Source organism: Heteronotia binoei, chromosome 8 (assembly GCF_032191835.1).
Source record: "Heteronotia binoei isolate CCM8104 ecotype False Entrance Well chromosome 8, APGP_CSIRO_Hbin_v1, whole genome shotgun sequence".
Classification (NCBI taxonomy): Eukaryota; Metazoa; Chordata; class Lepidosauria; order Squamata; family Gekkonidae; genus Heteronotia; species Heteronotia binoei.
In genome coordinates this window covers 78234394-78257671 of record NC_083230.1, presented here as the reverse complement: position 1 = coordinate 78257671, position 23278 = coordinate 78234394, and the positions used below count along the sequence as shown (strand labels likewise).

Below are 23278 nucleotides of genomic sequence, written 5' to 3'. Positions count from 1 at the left end.
GAAAACCCAATTGCAAAAAAACTCTGTGGTTTTAACACAAAAAGGCCAAATTACATGTTCATGTTCTTGCAGAATACTTCATGTGCAGCAGCAAAAACAAGGGAAGTCACTTCCCTCAACACTGTTTCTTCATGGTCAAATGACTTGTGGGGGAAAGCAGAAGCACTTCATCATCCCATGGTACTATTCCAAGTGGGTATGCCCCCCCCTTTTTAAAAGCCAGACCCTGCAGCTGTTGTGTGTCTGCAGAAACTGTTTAAAAACAAGAATGTGTAGGTTGGTCCAGAGTTTTTGGCAATTCCTAGTGAGGCATGAAGGTGTTCCCAGAGTTTCCCCAGAAGTGACATCATGTTGTTGCTGACAACCACCCCCAATATCCTTGCCCTTCTGGTCTGCAGGCAACCCTGTGTGTCCTGCAATATATGCACTAGGCTTATTTCCACCTAAGTTTTAGAAACCTACTAAAAGCTCTTCCACTGAGCTTTTGGGATAAGCTGATTTTGTTTAATTTTTAGCACTTTAATTCAGGATCTTGGTGATAGCTGCTGTTTTAATGTTTTACAGTGGCTGATGTTGAGTTTGTGTGTTACTTTGTAATTTTATGGTTTTATATTATTTATTTAAATTGTCTTATCATTAATTGCCTTAAGAACATTTGCTGACAGGTAGGATACACATTTATAAATAATAACATAAAAGAATGCTCTTCCATACAATTCTGCCCCCCCCCCCCACAGATAGAGAACAGAAAGAAGGCTAGGCTAGAACCTGTAAAATGTATTTCATCTTTTTGCCATCTAGTGACCAAGAGACAATTCATTTTACTGAGATTTTTCTAAGTTCTTGAAATGGATGTCAGCCTGAGGTTTTTGTTACTTTTGAACAAAATGAACCCCAATTATATTTCAATACTTTGTGAATGTGGCCTTTGTATGTAGCAATGACGCCAAAAACAATAAGCAGCCTCATCCATTTATTCACACTAGAAACCCAGCTACTAATCAGACATGGAGTAGACATCTATGGAATAATAATGGGTATTTGTGAAGCAAAGAAGTGGCATAAAAGCTTAGTAGCCACAGGAAAGCACAATGCAAAATCATATGTTTCAGATTGTTACAATAATAACCCCATGAAATTATAGATTACTAGGAATAAGGTCTGTTGTGACGAAAAAGACAACGGGCTCTAGAAAGACGCTCTGGGCAAGTGCCCCCCCCCGCCACCTTCCAACCCACAGCAGCTGTTTTCTGTAGGGGAATTGATCTAACTTCAGCTTTCCACCTCCTCCCCCACCCTGCAGCCTCTACCTAGGAAAGGTATAATCTTTCTCCACAGTGTGGACCCAAGCAGCTTACATCATTCTCCCCTTCCCCTTTTGATCTGCACAACCCTCTGAGATAGGTTAGGCTGAAAGTCTGTAACTGGTCTGAAATCACAGTGGGGACCAAAGAAGGAGGAAAGCAACATCAGCAGTGTATAATGACACAGAATCCACTCTGCAAAGCAGAGGAAGTGATCTCTGCCATCTAGAGAGCAGCTGTAATTCTGAGTGATCTCCAGCCCTCACCTGGAGATTGGCAACAATGATCCCCAAGGAGGAAATGGCCGGTTTGATGGATGGAGTGTATGGTATTGTACCTGTCTGAGGTCCCACCCCTCCTCAAACCCTACCCTCTCCAGACTCCACCCCTCAAATCTCCAAGAATTTCCCAGCCTGGAGCTGGCAATCCTATCTCCTTCCCATTATCTGCCCCTCTAACTTCAGATTTCCATCTCTTCCCCCCTCCCTGCAGCCTCTAACTAGGAAAAATAGTCTTTCTCCACAGCGGGGGGAGGGACCAAAGTGGTACATATTCTCATCTCCTCCCTTTGCTCTGCACAACAACCCTGTGAGGTAGGTTAGGCTAAAAGTCTGTTACTGGTCCAGAATTACCCAGTCAGCTTCCACAGCAAGAACCTGAGTCTGGTGGACTTTGCTCTGAAGCCCTATGCTATACTGTCTGTCATAGGGAGGCTGCTGCTGAACAGGTGGCATCAAGTCACACAGAGGGTGCTGCCAGGCCTAGTGTAGCCAACCTCCAGATGCAGCCTGAAGACCTCCTAGTATCACAACTGAACTTCAAACAACAAATCTGTCTCCCTCTGTAGAAAATAACTGCTTTGGAGGATCAACTTTCAGCTGAGGGCTCTCCCCTCCCCAAACCCTGCCCTTCTCAAACTTCATTACCAAATCTCCAGGAACTCCCCACCAACCTGGAACTGGCATTCTTAGTCAGGACTGGCTCCAATGACTTCTCCCTCAAAGACCTTTAGTGATACCTTTCAGACCAACACTGTCTCCCTGATAACATTGTTGGTTTTAGGCACAGGACTTTATTATCTCTTTCTTTCTTTCTCTCTCTCTTTCCCTCCCCCCTCCCTTTTCCTATCTCTCTCTCTGTATTAGGTCTGCTGCCATTGGACACCATTTCCCCCCTGTCTCTGGCTGTTTCCCTTCCAGAGGAGGAGAGGGAGGAGCCCTCAGCCAATTGAGGGAAGGTTTTCTCTGGCTGTTTTCCTCCTCCTCCCTTCCTCAGCTAATAGAGGGAAGGCTTTCTTTCTCTCCTCTGCAAATCAATGTTCAATCTTGGGGCTGCAGAGTGGGGGTTGCTCTCCATTGAGACTGAGCAACAGGCAGCTCAGCCAATGGGAGAACAGGTGAACGGTGGCCAGTCTGTCTGGAGAATTATATTATAGGGGAGATGTGGTAAATTAAACAGTTATCAGGTTAACAGGACATAGCTGTGGCTGCTGGGGACACCAAACTGTGCCACCTTTCAGAATTTCAAAGGGAGATTAGAAAGAGAGACTGCTGATTTGCAACTGATAATGAACATCAAGACAATGCATCCTCCTGGACTGAATCGGGACCTAGGTTTCCTGTCTCATTACCAATGTTCAGTTTCTCCATACATGCTACTCCTCTGTGTATCACATGTAATCCAATCATGCCTGCCATTGTCATTTGCTTGCTATTGTCATTTGACATGTGAAATCACTCCACTCTCCAAGATATAAGGACAGATGGACTCACATTCTAGCTGTATCTGAAGAAGTGAGCAGTGACTCATGAAAGCTCATACCTTACAACAGATTTTGTTAATCTAAGGTGCTCTTTTTAACGTGGCTACCCATATTGATACTCTCCACAGAAACTGTTTGATTACAACCAGTTTCCTTTTGGTGTTTCAGTATTTCTTAGAGTTTTTCTGTATCTGAAAGTATTTATTTGTATATTAGAGTTTAGATTGCCCTCCCATACCAAGTGGGGCTCACGGCAGTGTACAACATAAAAATTAACACAATAAAAATATAAATATAATTTAAAAACAATAAAGTACTTCAATTACATCTTGGTTACAGAAACAACTAAGATATATGCAGCTACTGGGAAAGCATTTCTTAGGCTTTTGTTGAGGAACTTTCAGAACTTAAAGCCCTTAGAAAACCAGCAGCTTGATTTTGCTGGAATTTTCCATTACAACAACAACAACAACAATAACAATTTTTATTTGTATCCCGCCCTCCCAGCCGGAGCAGGCTCAGGGCGGTTAACAACATTATTTCATACATTAATCATACAATCAATAAAACTACTACATTGACAGTTTAATTAAAATTCTAATTAAAATTCTAAAATTAATAAAATTAATAAAATATATACTGGTGCTATGATTACGTTTACATTTATGATGGCGAGTCCTTTAGCAGTTTCCCTCTTAATCGGTGAAGGCCAACCGGAAGAGGGTAGTCTTGCAGGCCCTGCAGAACTGTTCAAGGTCCCGCAGGGCCCGCATTTCCTCTGGAAGTTGGTTCCACTGGCATGGAGCCATAGTAGAGAAAGCTCGGTTGCAGGTGCTTTGCAACTTCACCTCTTTCGGCCCGGGAATGTTCAGCAGGTTTTTCCCAGCTGACCTCAGCGCTCTCTGGGGTTCATATGGGGAGAGACGGTCCCTAAGGTAGGCAGGTCCTCGACCATATAGGGCTTTAAAGGTAATAACCAGCACTTTGTAACGAATCCGGTATACAACTGGCAGCCAGTGCAGTTCGCGCAGCCCAGGCTGTATGTGACCCCACATTGGGAGCCCCAACAGCAATCTAGCTGTCGCATTCTGCACTAGCTGCAGCTTCTGGATTCGGTACAGAGGCAGCCCCATGTAGAGGGCATTACAGTAGTCTAGTCTCGAGGTGACCGTTGCATAAATCACCGTTGCCAGATCTTGACGCTCTAGGAAGGGAGCCAGCTGCTTTGCCCGCCTCAGGTGGAAAAAGGCTGACTTGGCAGTGGCTGCAATCTGGGCCTCCATTGATAGTGAAGGCTCCAGTAAAACTCCCAGGCTCCTGACCCGGCACGCCGCTTTCAGCGGCGCCCCGTCGAAGACCGGGAGAGGTATTTCTCTTCCCCGGGTGCCCCGATCGAGGCAAAGGACTTCTGTTTTCGCTGGATTCAATTTCAGCCCACTCTGCCTTAACCAAGTTGCCATAGCCTGCAGAGCCCGGTCTAAATTCTCTGGGACGCAGTCAAGGAAGCACCTTGTGTCTGTGCAGTTTTTGAAATTGCATGATCATGAGTAATTTGCTTATGTTTCCTATGCCAGCAGTATTAAAGAGTCATGATGCATAGTATTTTCCAGCCTCTGGGACCCAACCCAAAAGTGAGTTGTGTGAAGTCTTTGAAAGTTTTTTTTTTGTAATTACTTGTTTTGTACATTCTCTCTCCCCCCCCCCCCAAGTGAGTTACCCTTGCAAGTAAATTTGGGCTTCTGGGTCAGCTGACTCAGCATATCAAAAAGATTAGGAAGCATTGGTCCAGAAGATCCACTTTAATAAGAGAATATGCTAAGAAAGAGTTATTTGTATTTTTAAATGGCCATGTTATTTATAATTTTAGCGAACATTGAAGCCAAGCACTGAGAGGCCACATTGTAACTTTGAGAATGACTGCTAACCTTCATATGCACTAATAGTTAGAGATGAGGTAGTAGTGGCTGCTCCCACCAGTCCTTCCCCTCTACTTCTTTATTTCCTCTTCTCCCCCTCCTGCAGTAGCGACCAGGGTGCAGGACTGCACTTTTGCCATGCTGCAGAAGCTATGGAAAGGACCAGCTGGGTGATGGGACCAGTCACAACTATGTCATCTCCTTATTTATCAGTGTTTTTAAACGTTAACACTCATTCTGCAGGCTGCAACCTCACCATTCTTCCCGTCAGTCTTTGCTTCTCATGTCTGTTAAAACAATAAAACGATGGTGACAACATTCATTGTTTCTAATAGTAATTCTCTCTAAACATAGAGACCAATTTCACACTTACCCTACGCTGCTCTGATGTTCCTCTTTTCAGTGTGGCATCCATCCGATTTCCCGCTATCTGCCCCAGGGCTTTAGCTTGTGTCGCTGTTTCTGTGCGGCAAAGAGAAACTGGTTTTTAGCGGTTTCTCTTTGCCTCGCAAAAACTGCGACGCAAGGTGAAGCCCCGGGGCAGATAGTGGGAAACCAGAAGGATGCTATGCTAAAAAGATGAAGGTCAGAGCAGCGTAGGGTGAGAGTCAGAGAAATCGGTCAGTCTTGTAAAATTGAACTGCCCTGACCTGGGTGGCTGAGGCTACCCTGATCTCATCAGATCTCAGAAGCTAAGCAGGGTCAACCCTGATTAGTATTTGGATGGGGAGACGAACAAGTCCAGAGTTGCTATGCAGAGGCAGGCACTGACAAACCACCTCTGAATGTCTCTTGCCTTGAAAACCCTTTGAGTAGCCATAAGCCAGCTGTAACTTGATGGCACTTTTCACTACCAAACTTATTTATTTATTTATTTATTTTATGATTTATATCCCGCCCTTCCCACCAAGTGGCTCAGGGCGGCTTACAACATAAAATCCCACATAAATTAAGTTTAGGTATTTAAACAGTTAAAATATTTAAAACATTTTAAATATTTAAAGCATTAAGAGCAGCAGAAGTCTAATAGAACCACACTTAGTTTCTTGTGCCGGTTAGTTATAGGCCAGCCGGAAGAGGATTGTCTTACAGGCCCTGCGGAACTGAGCAAGGTCCCGCAGGGCCCTCACCTCTTCCGGCAGCTGGTTCCACCAGGAAGGGGCCATAACAGAGAAGGCCCTGTCCCTGGTAGATTTTAAGCGGGCTTCTTTTGGCCCGGGGATAACGAGGAGGTTTTGAGATCCCGATCTCAGTACTCTCTGGGGAACATGTGGGGAGAGACGGTCCTTCAGGTAGGCAGGTCCTAGGCCATATAGAGCTTTAAAGGTAATAACCAGCACCCTGTACCGGACTCGGTAAGTTATTGGCAGCCAGTGCAGATCCCGGAGCCCCGGCCGGATGTGCTCCCTTCTTGGGAGCCCCAACAACAGCCGGGCCGCGGCATTCTGCACTAGCTGCAACTTCCGAGTTCGACACAAAGGCAGCCCCATGTAGAGAGCATTGCAGTAGTCTAACCTCGCGGTGACCATGGCATGGATCACTGTTGCTAGATCATCGCGCTCCAGGAAGGGGGACAGCTGCCTTGCCCGCCTAAGATGAAAAAATGCGGACTTGGCAGTGGCTGCTATCTGAGCCTCCATCATTAAGGAGGGCTCAAATAGTACCCCCAGGCTTTTGACCCTGTTCACCGCTATCAACTTGAACTAAAGTGTCTCAGGGCCATTTTTGTGTAGCAGCCTGTTAACATTTAATATATTTCATGACCAATGCTGTCACTGTGAACTATCAAATCGAATATCTTGCATGCACTGGATAGTTACATTTCTTTTTGCTATTATTAGTATACAGTGCATTTTATTTGTGTAAGGTGGTTTACAAAAGTTCTTAATGAGGACACAGACACTTCTGAATGCAGCTGTAACTACAGCCTGTATAACTATAACATATAAGCAGTATATTCCCAGGCTGTGGACACAGCAGGATGGAACAGCACTTGTTGCCAAAAGTCAGTCTTTCCATTAAGTCTAAGGATGCAAAGTAAAGCTGGAAACAGGAGGTGTATGCTTCAGTCTCTCCCAAAGCAGATGTTTGCCAACAAATAAATAAAATAAAATCTATTATTATTATTCAGCCTGAAGTCAACTACCTGATTGTCCCACACTTGTATCCAGGGGTTGTTTTGTAGAAATATAGGTGGTGGAGCTCATCCAGGGATTGTTATGCAGCTGCAATACTATTCAATGGACAAGGAGGTGGAACTCTCAGAAGGAGGAGGAGGAACTCTCAGAAAGGTTCAGGAGCTGTGCTCCTGTGAGCTCCCACTGAATCTGAGGCCTGCTTGTATCAGTGCCAAGTAGTGTTGCCAGGAAATACCATTAAGCACCTAAAGCAAGATGATCGAGACAAAGAGAAGTGTTTGCACAGTTCAAAAATTTAGATTGCTTTTGAGTCTGTCTCGCAGAGAACAGATACTTCTGTAGATTAAATAGCATTCTGATTGTGGAAAATCTGCATTTGCAATGCAAAGTGCCTTAAACATCAGGTGTGGAGATTCTGATAGCGTACACTTGTCCATTTCCACCACAGTATGTGCAAACAGTTTTATGGTTTGCTCTGAGTCTGTCAGAAAAACTTATATCATTTTCGCACATAGCTTACCACGCAGTCATGGTCCTGTTCTCTCTGCAGTGTCCGTCGGATTTCCCACTATCTGCGCTGGAGTTACAGGAAGTGCTGCGGCTTTTGCGTAGCAAATGTAAACTGGGTTTTAGCGGTTTACGTTTGCTATGCAAAAGTCACGGCAGTTCCAGTAACTTCAGTGCAGATAGTGGGAAATTCAACAGACGCTGTGGAGAGAACAGGAACGTGACCGCGTGGTAAGCTGTGTGCAAAAAGATTCTTTCTTGCTTAATCTAGAAAATGACTTTGTCAAAACCCAGCTCCTGTTTCAAATTTCTTTGTGTGTGGGTTGATGGTGCAATTGATGCTAATTTAGCTTTCTCAACAGAAGAGAGGGTGTGTCAGTAAAACCAAGAGTATGCAACAAGTAAGGGCAAGTTCAAATACCCCACTGCAACTTTGATTTCCATCTCAATGTGTGGTGGTTTGTCTGCTGTTTCTTGCCTGGCCCAATTTTTAAAATGGCTTTCAGTTCCTTTAAACCAAGGTTCTTTCCCTTGGAGGAGCACACAGCTTTCAGAGGTTTTGGAAAGAAGAAGCAAAATTTTTAAAAAAACAGGAAAAGAAATTACAGTTGCTTGTAAGGAAGAATGACTGGCTGACTGCTGTGGTGCATTCCCCTTGCTCCTTCTTTAGATAAGAAGCGAGATGTAGGGATGGCATGAACCAAAATGCAAAGCAAAATTCATGACATTGCCCAGCTCATATTTTGTGGACCAAAGTTTTTGATGGGTCTATTGTCAAAAAACTTCCACAAACGTTTAAGGTCGTTCATTGGGTTCATGTTGGTTCCTAGCCAGAGCAGAAAGCAGGGATTTAAAGGGATTCTGAATCCCTTTAAACCTCTACTTTCTGCTCCATCAAAAAGCTGCGAAAACAGTTCAGCTGCTGGGAGCTCTCCTTGCCACTCAGCTCCCCACTCACTCAGTTTAAAGGGACTGCACAAGAAAGCTGGAAAATGGGAGCAGCCTGTCTGGGGTTGAAGCAGCACCCTCCTCCACCACCAGTCTTCTAGGTGAGTACCTGTTGGGAGGTCCATGTGTCAGGGGCATTCTTAGGCAACGGGGGAGGGTAGGTGAGTGCTTGGGTTCTCCTAAATCATTGGCAACTTGCTGGGGGGGGGGAGGACCCAGAGAGCGCAGCCACCTCTGCTCCACCAAGTGCCACTCGGTCCCCATCCATGCCTCATCCCCTTTGGCAGAGGCACACATACAGCTCCAGAGACAGCCAGGGAGGGAGGGGAAGGCGGTGCCCAGGGCAGAGTAGGTGTGCCTAACAGGTTGCCAAGGACAGCCAGCAGCTCAGGAGGGAGAAATGGTCAGATGTAACCAGGAGTCATTTCATAGAAAAAGAGGTGCTAGAGCTCACTAGCTCAACTCATTTGCATATGCCAAACACCCCTGACATCACCAGATGGTGTACTAAATCAGCATCTACCTTAAAATGCTTCTTGAATTATAATTGTCATAATAAAATCTTACTCCTATCATACTTTTAAAATTATTTTCTCCTATGTGGCCACAGTGGCATGATGAAGATTTCCATCTGTCAGCTTTATATGTTTTGGTTATTTTCCCATTTTTTCTGGGGGGGAAATATTAGAAAGTTTGTCAAATCTTAGAGTTCAGCAAAATTCTCACAGGAGGTTTGAACAATGGAATCCAGATGCAAGTATTGGGGGGAGGGGGGAGAAAGAAAGAACACAATAAAATTTAAAGGTTCCAGACCTCTGCTCCTGTGAGCTCCTGCCCAAAATGAGGCCTGGATGTAATATCTCAAAACAAGGGAGCTGGAATGAACCCCAGGTTTTTAGACTGCCCAGTTCAATTTTGTATAAAGGGCTATCAACTGGCAGCTGGTTCATGGCAACCCTTCCTGGGGTTTCCAAGACAAGAGACGCACCAAGGTGGTTCCTTGCCATTGCCTGGTTCTGTAGCCAGGGCAACCCTGGACTTGGTGGTCAGTGGTCTCCCATCCAAATGCTGAGGAGGGCCGACCCTGCTGAGCCCCTCAGATCTGGCAAGATCAGGGCAGCCTGGTTCCATCCAGGTCCTACTGATAACTCAGAATTTAGTGCCACCGAATTCAGTGGGGCTGCTTCCCACATAAACGTGCCTAGAATTGTCATCATCACATTCCTCAAGGTTAATGGATTTTCAAGCATTCATTAACGTGCTGGCTTCTTAATCACCAGGTGGGGAGGTGTTCCAGATGTAGCTTTTTAAAGGGGGGGGAGTGTTGGAGAAATTCATGGGCTAAGATGACAGTATCAGGCATGATAGTGAAATAGAACTTCCATGGTCAGAGGCAGTATGCCTCTCTGAGTATGGGATGCTGCTGGGGACAGAAGTGCAGGACTGCCATGGGCATCTTCAGGAACAGCATCTGGCTGTCTGAAAACAGTGGGCTGGATTTGCTGGACCTGGCTTGGACTCTTGGGAAATAGCAGCCTCCCAGCATACAGGGTCTCCCTATGAAATCATTAGACATTCAGGAGAGAAAGTATCTTTCCATAATGGACGACACATGTGGGATTTGTTGCCCAAAGAAATGATACTAACAAAATATGGCTTTAGAGAGGTTCAAACTTGACAACTATCTCACAATTGTAAGCCTATCTTGTTGTAAGATAGATGTCACAATTGACATCTATCTTACAACACAATTGTGTTGTAAGCTGCCCTGAACCCACCTTGGTGGGGTAGGGCGGGATATAAATCGAATAAAATAAATAAATAAAAAATAAACAATGCCTATTAGCCACCAAAGAGAAAAGGACCCTCCATGTTCAGAGGCAGTCTGCCTTTGACTACCTTTTGCTGAGAGCCAGTGTGGTGGAGTGGTTAGGAGCAGCAGATTCTAATCCAAAGAACTGGGTTTGATTCCCCTACTCTTCCGCATGAAACCAGCTGGGTGATCTTGGGTCAGTCACAGTTCTCTCAGGACTCTCTCAGCCCTGAAAACAAGTCTAACTCACTGCCTAGTGGTGCATAAGGCTTAAAGAGCTAGAACTTGTTGCTGCTGGACAATCCTAGGATCTCCTGGCTATTCTACACACAATGCCGTATGATAATTACCTGTTGCTCGTATTTTGTGTTTGTGCGTGTGCATGCACACAAGTGGAAGTCATGTCAACCTCTGGTGACTGACCTCTACCGGGGGCCTGGAGGATATTCAGAGAGGCAGCTGAATAGAGCCTGCCCTCCCAACTTTGTTATTTCAAGGAGGTCACCCATCCAAATACTTGCCAGAGTTGGCTCTGCTCAGCTTCTGAGATCTGACAAGATCAGGCTCCTGGGCTATTCAGATCAGGGAGCAATTTCATTTTTCCATTGTTTTTGAAAATTGGTTATCAGTGTGTGTGTGTGTGTGGGGCGCAAGTAGTTAGCCTTGCCTAGGGTGCCAAACAGTCTAGGTCTGGCCCTGCCTGCTGGTGCCACTTCTCCTGCCCTGAGCTCCTGGGATGGGCCCATGAACTGAACTAGTTCATCAGAAAGCAAACCAGTTCATGGTTTGGCCACAAACTGAACTGCATTTTTGCAGTTTGTGCCCATCCCTAAATGAGAGCACTCATGAGAAGTCAATTTAGCCATAAGAACATGATTCAAGGTGTTGGTTTTGTCCTTTAAAGCCCTACATGGTTTGGGACCAGGGTAACTGAAGAACCATCTTCTCCAATATGTTTCTGCTGAGGAATGAAGATTGCAAGGAGAATCCCTTCTGACTGTCTCATTGACCAAAGAAGTTTGGTGGGTACATATGAGAGGAGGGCCTTTCCAGTGTCAGCCCCACAATTATGGAACCACCTTCCTAGGAATGTGCACCTGGCCCCCTTACTTTCAGTCTTTCGGAAGAAGTTGAAGACAGATTTATTTAGGACTTCATTTGACTTATTTAGTTATTTTTTATTTATTGGCAGTTCTAACTATGATAAACTGTTATCTTAATTTCTATGTATTTTAATTGTTGTTTTATTTTATTTTAACTTCCTTGAATTCTGCAAGATGGCTAATGATGTTTTAATTAAATAAAATATAAATAAGAAAAAGCCTGCTGGATCAGACCAGCGGCTTTATCTACTTGAGCATCCCATCTTACACAGTTGCCAACTAGTTACTCTGGAGGACCAACAAGAGAGCATAGAGGCCAAGGCCTTTCCCTGATGTTATCTCCTGGAACTGGTATACAGAACTGCCTTCAGTTCCTTTTAGTTACCATGGCTAGTAGCCATCAATAAACCTATCATCTTGGTTGTTATGTTCTGTACTTTTTCCAGCTCTGCAATGTTCTTTTTGAGATATGGTGACCTGAAATTTACACAGTATTTCAAAGGGGGCTGCACATAGATCTATACAGGGTATTCTTACATTGGCTGTTTTATTTTCAGTCTGTTTTCAAATAATCTTCAGCACAAAGTTTGCCTTTTTTCCACTGCTACAGTACTCTGGGTTGACATTTTCATTGTGCTATCCACTAGGACCTCAAAACTTTTCCCCTCTCTGTCATAGCAAGTTCAGATCTCATTAGCATATACTTGAAGCTGGCATTTTTTTGTCCCAACATGCATCATATTACACTTACCTAAGTAGAACATCTAGCACATTGTTGCCAACTTATCCAATTTCTGGAGATCCACCAGGAGGTCTTCATAGTCAATCTTGATTTTCATCATGCTAAATAATTTTGTGTCATATGTAGACTCGTCCATTGCACTGCTTACCCCTGTTCCAGTTATTTATATATTTAAAAAGTAAATAGTACTACCCCTAATACAATGTTTGTGGGACCCCATTGTGATAACTGTCCATGTATTTCTACTCTCTGCTTCTTTTGTTTAACCATAACATTACCTGTCCTCTTATCCCATGACTGCTAAGCTTACTCTGGAGTTTTAGGTGAGATAGTCTGTCAAAAGCCTTTTGAACATCCAAGTATATAATGTCTCTTTGGTCGCCATTTGTTTACTTTTCCAGAGAACTCCAAAAGTTGGTAAGGCAGGCTAGACATTAGGCTAACTGGTCTGTAATTCCCCGTTTCCCCTCTAAACTGCTTTTAAAAATTCAGTGTACCATTGGCTACTCTCTAGGTCAGATGTCGAACTCATTTGTTATGAGGGTTGAATCTGACATAAATGAGACCTTGTCGGGTTGGGCCATGTGTGTACCTATTTAAGGTTAGGTAGCAGAGATATAAACTTCATAAAGAACACAGACAAATGCAATTAAAGCTTTTTAAAAAAACTTCAAACGTTAGCAGTCATTGATCTTAAAGGTGCTTTCTTTGTATCTCTCCCATGGGATCCAGGAAGCTGGGCAAAGGAAGCTCTGGCTCTTTCCTTCCTTTCCCAGGTGACCAGGAAGGGGAAGAGCCTCAGCCATCAGAAGGAAGAGAGGCTTGGCTCAATAGCTCTGCTGTGCAACTGAGAGAGCCTGACAAAGCAAGCTCTACCTCTCCCCTTTCCTCCCCAAGGGAAGAGCCTCACCCAACGGAGAAAATAGAGGTTCTGCTCTGTAGCTCCTGTGTGATTGAGCAAGCCTTGCAAAGCAAGCTGTTATCAGAGGGAAGCAAGAGAGAGGGATAAGAAAGCAGATGACAGCTAGTTGCTTCAAGGGGCCTGATAGGAGCTCTCTGGGGGCCTGATTTGGCCCATGGGGTGCATGTTTGACCCTACTTCTCTAGGTGCTGGTACAGTGGCCTATTTTAATTTTTTTAAGTTTTGTAATTTTTATTGGTTTTAATTACAAAAGAAAAAGCATAAGCGTAAATACAAAAAGAAAAGAAAAGAAAAGAAAAGGGAGGGAGGGCATATACAGAATGGGAAAGGCGGGGGGAAAGAAAAAAAAATACAAATATATCAATTTTAAATCTACCTCCAAATAGAATATCCAATTTGTTCTACCTGCAAGTATAAAATTCTCCATATATTTTGCCATCTTTATCTTCCATTATATATTTTTTACTAAACTATTATCTGCAATACAAGTCTAAACAGTTCTTCTTCAGCACATATAAAAATGAACAAGTCAGAGCAGTCTCAGCATGAAACTAACTACTTTGGCTTAGCCTTGTCAAAAACACAAACTAATTTGTTAATTTATCACTATCCTCATTAACATAAACACAAAAAATTCATATCTTTACCCTTGAAAAAAAACTAAAAAGAAATACAACATGGTATTATGTCTATCTCAATATAAACAGTTTCTCCTGGGAGACATTATTAAAAAAAACAAATCTAGCAGTTTAGATAACATCTGTGTTGTCAGCCTTTTTAACAATTAATCCACCTCTTGTGTCCCTATTGGGTTAGGAAAAACAACTTTTTATGACCCAAAAATAAAAGTCTCATGCCTGTGCTTATTGAGAGTTACCTACCCAACTATCCACCAGGATAAAAACATTTCGGGAAACTCTTCTTACTGAAAAGAAGTCTATCTCTTGAGTTATATATTAACTTGTAAATTACCCATATCTATAACTAACATAGAAACTAATATCATTATCTATTAAAAACAAGTTCAGCAATTTGTCAGGAACTTACATTATCTGCCTTCTTAAAAATTAATCAGAAGTAACTATTTTAACATAAAATTATTTTCAAAAACTTTAACTTTTAAATCCATATTGTTTTAAACAAGACAGCTTATAGTAGCCCCCAAACAAACAAAAAGAAAAGAAAAGAAGTCTCACTTCTAATTTCACATATCAGAATTTCTTACAAAGTCCATGTCCAGCTATCCACTGAGAAAAATCTAGTTCAGGAGGCTCTTGTTTCTGAAAGATTTCCACATCATGATTTTCTGGTTAAAATGCATCTTCTTACTTCTTAATGCAGTCATCCTTCTCAAAGGAGATGAGAAAATTCCACAGCCTTTGTTCCTCTTAACCTAGCTTGAGTCAGTTTCCATTTCCGGTCTTTTTTAAGTACGCCACAAGATTCCATTTTAATTTTCTTTTGTTGATTTCCCAACAGCTCAGTCTCCCATTTTAATTCCACAGACATCACCAGGTTCTCTTTAGCACTCTGCTCATGTAAATTTGATGTTTCGCTAGCTTTCAGCAAAAAAGCTGCCATTTGCTTCTTAACCAAGTCTGCCAATAAACCAAGATTATGCCCCAGACATTTTAAACTGCTTAAAATGTCTTTTTTATAAGAAATTTCGCTTAGCAAAGCCATTTTTCTCTGTCAGCAAACTCAGTCCATTAATCCTGATTAAAAAGTAGCTCAGAGTCCCAGATAGCCTGTCCTTCTCAGTCTCCTCCAATTGAAGTTTTAGATGTTAACGTATGAACTTCAGATCAGACAACAATGAAAAATCCATCTAACAGGTATCACATTTTGTTCAGACCATATTGCAGCCAAATAGTAGTCTCTTTAATAAATATCCAATTATGATCTGGGTCAATTTAAATGTCTATATTCCGATTAGTTCAAATTGTTTCCAGTACTTAAAGATGTTCTTTAACTTTCCACGGCCTCATTCACAGGGAAATTAGAGATATCAATCTCTTTCCCTTCCTTTGAACTACTAAGTCATTGAAATGTAAAAAGGATCCATTAGCCCATGGCAATTGAAAGCAAACTTACTTGCATTGCAGATTTGTCATGCTTGAGATAGGGGGGTGATAGATCAGAAGCTTGTTAAAGAAGAGAAAGGCAAGCAATCGAGCTTCCACCTCTTGCTGCTGTATTAGCGATCATGACAGGAAGAGCTTCAGAACACACAGAAAGAACAGGTGCAACGGCAGTCTCACTGTGAAAGCCCCATGCCTAAGAGACACCCCCAGGGTCTCTTTGGGGGTGCCACCCCCTGCCTGATCAAGGGGAGTCACAAGCAGGAGAGCGCGAGAATCCACCTGCTAGCAAGGTGACATAGCCCGGAAGTTTCCAGTGGCCTATTTTAGTGACAAGCTACATGAGTTGAGCTACCCTACAGATAGGGTTGCCAACTCCAGATTCAGGAATTGCTGGAGATTTGGGGGTGGAGCTTGGGGAGGGTGAGGCTTGGGGAGGGGAGGGACTTCAGCAGGGAATAATTCCATAGAATCTACACACACACCCCACAAAGTACCGTAGCTATTTTCTCTAAGAGAACTGTAGTCTGAAGATGAGTTGTCATTCCAGAAAATCTCCAGATCCCACCAGGAAGTTGGGAACCCTACCTATAGATTTGTTGGTTTAAATAGTCATTCAGTCTCTCCAGGGAATTCTGGGAACTTTTTTTGTAAAGATGGGCTGGATGGGCCATTGGCCTGATTCAACATGGCTTCTCTTACATTCTTAAAGATACTAGACATATCTTTTAAAAAAAATTCTCAACACCCTCACTGAACTACAGTTCCTGAGATTTTTTTGCATGGAACTCAGATGATTGGTAATCACATTAATATATGTTTGCATTGTAGCTCTGCCTAGTCAGTCACTTGGACAGCAGCAGCAAGAGCTGCATTCACGAAAATACTTGCAATACAATCCTAAGTCCATTGAAATCAAGAAGTTAGTCACGATTAACTCTGCATAGGGCTGCACTGATGCATTAAAATATAAGTTTTTGCACTACCTTAACTTTTCTTAAACTAAGGTAACTGAATGGGCATAGACTAGAATAACTCTGCATAGGGTTGACTGTTAGAGGAATATTGTGTAGCATTCTGTCCATTGTGGAAATGAAATAAAACATGAGGAAAGAGATCAGAGAAAAAAGAAATATTCCCGATATTGTTAGATGGTGAGCAATAAGAAAAGGTTCTAATTGTTACTGTTGAGAGGTAGGTGATTGCAAAGGATTGACTGCAAAGGCTAGACATTCTGTGGTAAAGAAAGGATTTGAGGACATAAAGAGATGATTGGGTGGGGTTCAGATGTGAACAGTTGGGATAGACAATTTTGTGAGCAGTATGGGAATGTTTAATGAGCCTGCATAGTAGGAATATTTGCATTTCAGTGATAGAGAATTGGCAGCATAGCAGATGACTCGTTGAAATTCAAGTTGGAACATCTTTGACAGATCCTGATATTGAGTCTGAGCTTTTAGAATCCCACGCCAGTTTCCAAATTGCAAAGCAGCTAGATATGAGTCCAGTAGCCCCTTAGAGACAAACAAGCTTTCAAGCGTCAAAGCTCTCAGTCACAACCTAATCAACAATGATCAACAAAGCCAGAATGATACCAAGGGATAACTTGCTACAAGATAGGCTCAAATGAAACAACAGACCCCTACAGGTGGTCATATACAACTCTCAGGTCAAATCTATTCAACATATCATTAGCGACCTACAGCCTATGCTGGACAATGATACTTTTCTCTCAGGCATTGGGAGGCAAACTTTTTCTTAGCCACAGACAACCTCCTAACTTGAAACAACCTCTCACCCACAGCAATACCCTTCCAAACATGGACACAAACTCTGGGATCTGGGCCTGCAACAAACCAAAATGCTAACTCTGTCTCCATAGCCACTCTGACAACACAACAACCAAACTTAACATCACCTGCCGTACCATCTCAGGGTCATTAACTTGTTCATCTTCCAGTGTTATAATATGCCATCGAATGTCCACAATGCTCTTCCACCCTCGACATTGGACAAACAGAATAAATAAACACTACGCTGAAAACTGCAGCACTCAAAAACCAGGTCATTCTACTGCTGACTTAAAAGTGGCAGTCCTCAAACACAGAAATTTCAAGGGGAAATTAGAATGTGGCTTTGATGCTGAACAATGGAACCACCCCCCCCCCCTCAGCTGAACAGGGACATGGGATTCTTATCTTGTTTCAGATGCTGATGTTCTGCCCCCAAGCATCCCCCCTCTGCTCTAATCAAGCTGATTACAATATGCATGGTAGCTCTGCATCCTTTACAAGCATCCTTTATAACATCCCTCTCACCTTCTGACTTGAATAAAAGGACTCTGAAATCTTCATTTCTACTCATGTCTGACAAAGGGAATTTTGACTCAGGAAAGCTTACACCCTGAAACTCTTGTTGGTCTCTTAAGTTGCTACTGGACTTGAATTTGGCTGTTTTACTGCTGACCAATATGGCTGCCCTCTGAAACAAATCAAAAACATTTCCCTCTTTCCTGAAAAACCAATGTCCTTCCTTCTAGCATTTGACATGACTGCAGGGCCAGACCTAGGCTGTTTGGCACCCCAGGCAAGGCTAACAACTCCCCCCCCCCCCCGAGAACCAATTCTATTCTATGGGCCATAGGATGGAGAGATCAGGCTGCGGCATAACCCCAGAAAAGGGGTTTAAAGTTTAAAACCCCTTCTCTAGCACTGCACTGCGTTGGTGACCCAATCTTTCCATTCTGGTGCAAAAACAGGAAGAAAGACCCGCCAGTCTTGGGGGTCCAATTCTACACCCCTGGACCGGCGGTGCCTTAGGTGATTGCGTAAATTGCCTAGTGGGAGGTCTGACCTTGAATTATTGGCACCTCCTGCTAGGGCAATGAGGTTGGAATATCCAATCAGTAATGAAGTAACCTCATTCCCCATTGCTTGGTTAGAAGAAAATAGGTCTGAAGAGAATAGTTGTCCTTTTTTCTTTTAAAGGAAATATTGATAGGAAGATTAGAAGAATGCACAACACATAACTTTGGGTACAAAAAAAATACAGAAAGAGAAGAGCAACACAGAGCAGTTCTGTTCCTTCCACTCTTCCAAAATGTAAAAGAGCTGGTAAACCCTTCTCCTGGGTCAGGAGAAAGGCAGGATATAAGAATACACTAAATAAATAATTTTTGGAAATAGAAGAGCCCTTGCCATACATTCAAAAAGGAAAACTCTGATTATTAGAGGAGCAGTTACATTACAGTATTTTCTGACAGTTTCATTTTTTTTTAATGAAATGCAGACAAGTGGTGTTGCCAGTATGATCAGAGCAGTTGTGCAGCTCAAAATCATACACATATCCAAGGTAGTTTTTATTTTAAAGAAAAAGAAAAAGGTCTCTCCTCCTGCCCCCATACACTTGGGGCAACAGCAACTGGTGAAACAGTTGGGGAAATGATTTGGGGGAGGAAAAGGTTAAACACCCCATGAACAATGTTGTTCCAATTAAAACAGTATACCACCACTACATTTCTTTAAAAAATAAGTCATGAGGTAACACAATTACTGATTTCCTGTGTAGCATGACCCAGGGGAAGAATATGGAAACAAGATGGGCAGGGCATATATTGACTATATTCTGCTATTGCTACCAAAGCTATGAATCTAAAATTTGATGTAAGGGAGAAAACAAAAGAAATCAAAATACTGCAAGAATTTTAAGCACCTTTGTATTTTAAGTAAAAAATAATAATATTTTTGTGTTTCTCTGTATCCTTTATGAATTTTATATCTCCACTACCTGACATTACATTTTATGACATGCATAGCCTGGCCCCACAAAGTCCCAATTATGTCAGATCTGGCTCTCATAAAAAATGAGTTTGACACCCCAGTGAAGTCATAAAAGAAGCTGATCAAGTGAGCTTTGACTCACAAAAGATTATAACCTGGAAAACTTTGTTGCTCATTAAGGTGCTACTGGACTCAGAATTTGTTCTCATAAAAGAAGGCTCGCAAGCCCAATTAAAACATTACGCTGGCAGCATGACTGCCATTGTGAAAGACAAACTACCCCAAAAGCATTTTGCTAAATTGGTTAAAATCAGCCAAAGATATGTGGTAGTTGCTTCACATACATGACTTTTAGAGAGAAAATATGACCATGTAGTTTTTCTGTCCACTGGTAAGCATGCTGACAATTTACTTTTCAAATAAGGCAGAGAAAAAAATGGCGTATGTTTGTTTATATGCTGAGCTACACTTCTGTTGTGTTCAGCGTTAATGGTTAAATCAGACAGACAATTTCCTGTCACTTTCTTTAAATCATAGGGAATGTCCTACTTGCATTCAAGCAAAACAGAACTCCATGGGCGCCTTAAATCTACAAACTGTGTTGTGGATAATCGCATGGTGGTAAAGATCACTGATTTTGGATGCAATTCTATTCTGCCACCTAAAAAAGGTATGTAAGAAATATTAATAAGCTGCTTTCCTTCCTAGTTCTAAAATTCTCAAAATCATATATATATCCTTGCAGGAGAAGAATGATAAATGTGAAAAAACCATTCTGTTTAGGTTAGGTTTGTTTGAACATGTTGTGTGCAATACTCCCTCTAAACTGTGGAGTTTTGTGAGCAAAAATTCTACTTTGTGACCTACTGGCATTATAGTTGTGAGCTCCTGATTAAATTGGTTTGTTTTGGGAAAATTTTTCCTGAGCTAAGACAAAAATGAGTGAGCTGGATGCTAAAAAACTGTGAGCTAGCTCACATTAACTCATCTTAGAGAGAACACTGGTTGCGTGCCACATTTTTGGCATGATTAATAATGGTAAATGATTTTGACAGCTGCCTCCACTTAAGCACACAACTTCACAGCTTTCAGCCAGTGCTATAATAGGATAAAGGAATCTAAAGTTATCATGAGGACGTATCACCATCACCATATTGTAATCTTTGTGACATTTTATTGTGACAATGACTGTAGTATGGTGATACATATTCCTGTTACATAGATATAGATGGATAGATATATAGAGATATATGTGATATATATGAACCTATGGCTTAAGATTGGTATTAGGGTTTTTTATCTGGAACAGATAGTCATAGAACCTATGAGTGGTAGGTCCTAAGTAATGCCCTAAATAATGCCCAAGACCTGGTGAGAGATGTAAAAGTGATTGCACCGCTTGGCAGCAGTGACCATAATGTTATTAATTTCACCATTTGTATAAATAGGGAGTTGCCCCAAAAGACCAACACAACCACTTTTAACTTTAAACGTGGTAAATTTTCTGAGATGAGGAGGCATGTGAAGAGGAAACTGAATGGAAAGGTAAATAGAATCAAAACCCTTGGGGAAGCTTGGAGGCTATTTAAAACTACAATCCTAGAAGCTCAGATAAAATATATACCAAAAGTCAGGAAAGGCACAAATAGGTATTAAAAAAAGCCTGCATGGTTAACAAACAAAGTAATGGAAGTTGTAAAAGCTAAGAAGGATTCCTTTATGCGATGGAAAGCTACTCCAAGACAGATTAATAAAAGGGAACACAGGCTGTGGCAAATCAAATGCAAGACTGTGATCAGGCAGGCAGAAAAGGACCATGAAGAGCATATTGCAAAAAGCATAAAGACCAACAATAAAAATTTCTTCAAATACATTAGAAGCAGGAAACCAGCCAGGGAGGCAGTGGGGCCCTTGGATGACCAAGGGGTAAAAGGATTACTGAAGGAGGATAGGGAAATGGCTGAGAAGCTGAATGCATTTTTTGCCTCCGTCATCACTGTAGAAGATGAGAAGAGTCTGCCCACTCCAGAACCGCTAATTTTGGGTGGGGTGTTGAAGGACATGAGTCAGATTGAGGTGACGAGAGAGGAGGTCCTACAACTGATAGACAAATTAAAAACTAATAAGTCATCAGGCCTGGATGGCATACATCCAAGAGTTCTGAAAGAACTCAAAGGTGAACTTGTGGATCTCCTGACAAAAATATGTAATCTTTCATTGAAATCTGCCTCCGTTCCTGAGGATTGGAAGGTAGCAAATATCACCCTCATCTTTAAAAAGGGTTCCAGAGGAGATCCAGGAAATTATAGGCCAGTCAGTCTGACTTCAATACCAAGAAAGTTGGTAGAAACCATTATCAAAGAGAGAATGAGTAGGCACATTGATGAACACAAGTTATTGACTCAGCATGGATTCTGTAAGGGAAGATTTTGTCTCACTAACCTGTTAGAGTTCTTTGAGGGGGTGAACAAACATGTAGATGTTGTTTACCTTGACTTCCAGAAAGCTTTTGATAAAGTTCCTCATCAAAGGCTCCTTAGTAAGCTCGAGAGTCATGGAGTAAAAGGACAAGTCCTCTTGTGGATCAAAAACTGGCTAATTAATAGGAAACACAGAGTGAGTATAAATGGGCAGTTTTCGCAGTGGAGAATGGCAAGCAGTGGGGTGCTGCAGGGCTCAGTACCGGGTTCCTTTTTAACTTGTACCAGATTGCTTTTTAACTTGTTCATTAATGATTTGGAGTTGGGAGTAAGCAGTGAAGTGGCTAAGTATGCGGATGACACTAAATTGTTCAGGCTGGTGAGAACCAGAAGGGCATCAATGTGTCAGATGAGATTTAGTGTGGCCAAGTGCAAAGTAATGCACATTGGGGCTAAAAATCCTAGCTATAAATACAAGTTGATGGGGTGTGAACTGGCGGAGTCTGACCAAGAGAGAGATCTTGGGGTTGTGGCAGATGAAAATGTTGGGACAGTGTGCGATTTCAATAAAAAAGGCCAATGCTATGCTGGGAATTATTAGGAAGGGAATTTAAAACAAATCAGCTAGTATCATAATGCCCCTGTATAAATTGATGGTGTGGCCTCATTTGGAATATGGTGTCCAATTCTGATCGTCGCACATCAAAAAAGATATTATAGCATTGGAAAAAGTGCAGAAAAGGGCAACTAGAATGATTAAAGGGTTGGAACACTTTCCCTATGAAGAAAGGTTAAAACACTTGGGGCTCTTTAGCTTGGAGATATGTTGACTGAGGGGTGACATGATAGAGGTTTACAAGATTATACATGAGATATAGAAGGTAGAGAAAGAAGTATTTTTCTCCCTTTCTCACAATATGAGAACTCATGGGCATTCAATGAAATTGCTGAGCAGTCTGGTTAGAACTGGTAAAAGGAAATACTTCTTCACCCAAAGGATGATTAACACATGGAACTCACTGTCACAGGATGTGGTGGCGGCTGCAAGCATAGACAGCTTCAAGAGGGGATTGGATAAGCATATGGAGTAGAGGTCCATCAGTGGCTATTAGCCTCAGCCTATTGTTGGAATTCTCTGTCTGAGGCAGTGATGCTCTCTATTCTTGGTGCTTGGGGGGGGGGGCACAGTGGGAAGGCTTCTAGCCCCACTGGTGGACCTCCTGATGGCACTTGGATTTTTGGCCACTGTGTGACACAGAGTGTTGGACTGGATGGGTCATTGGCCTGATCCAACATGGTTTATGTTCCTCCAGAAAGTTGAAAATGGCAATACTGTATACCTTTGCATTTTCAGCTTTCATTAGATAGGTACTGCCTCAAAAACTGCAAAACCTGTTTGAACAAACATGATAATAGGTTAAAAGAAATAAATATATTTATGAGGACAATAGCTATATTACCCTATGATGACCCTGTCTACTTCCCTCCCTCAGAGAAAAGATTTTCCTTCCATTTTTCTTTCCCTGTCTGTGACAGAGCCACACTAGTGTTTTCTTCTTTTCTGAAGAATTCTGGCAGTCCCACCCTGTCACAGTGTAACATTTTGGCCCTTTGCTCAGCTCAGGAACCTGAAGGAAGGAATAGGAGCCCCCCTAAAATGGTATGACTTTAATGGGCTTCTGCTTTCGGTTCAATGGCGAGTGGTCGCGTTCCTATCGCTTCCACGGGGGAACATGCTGACCACACAATTTCTGGGGGTCCCCTGGTGCAGGGAGACTCTGTAGAACCCCAGTCAGGGGGTTCTTGCTGGCAGGAGGAGTCAGAGGAAGGTCTGACTGGGGGT

At 42.4% G+C, this 23278-nt stretch overlaps 1 protein-coding gene across 2 annotated transcripts in view; it reads left to right on the top strand.

The window, feature by feature from the left end:
* GUCY2C (guanylate cyclase 2C) overlaps nt 1-23278 on the top strand; it is a 136540-nt gene that overhangs the window by 74106 nt on the left and 39156 nt on the right. For both annotated transcript variants that reach the window (XM_060245314.1, XM_060245313.1), the window contains one exon: nt 19553-19685. In XM_060245314.1, the coding sequence (XP_060101297.1) occupies nt 19553-19685 (133 nt within the window). The remainder of the gene's footprint in view (nt 1-19552; nt 19686-23278) is intronic.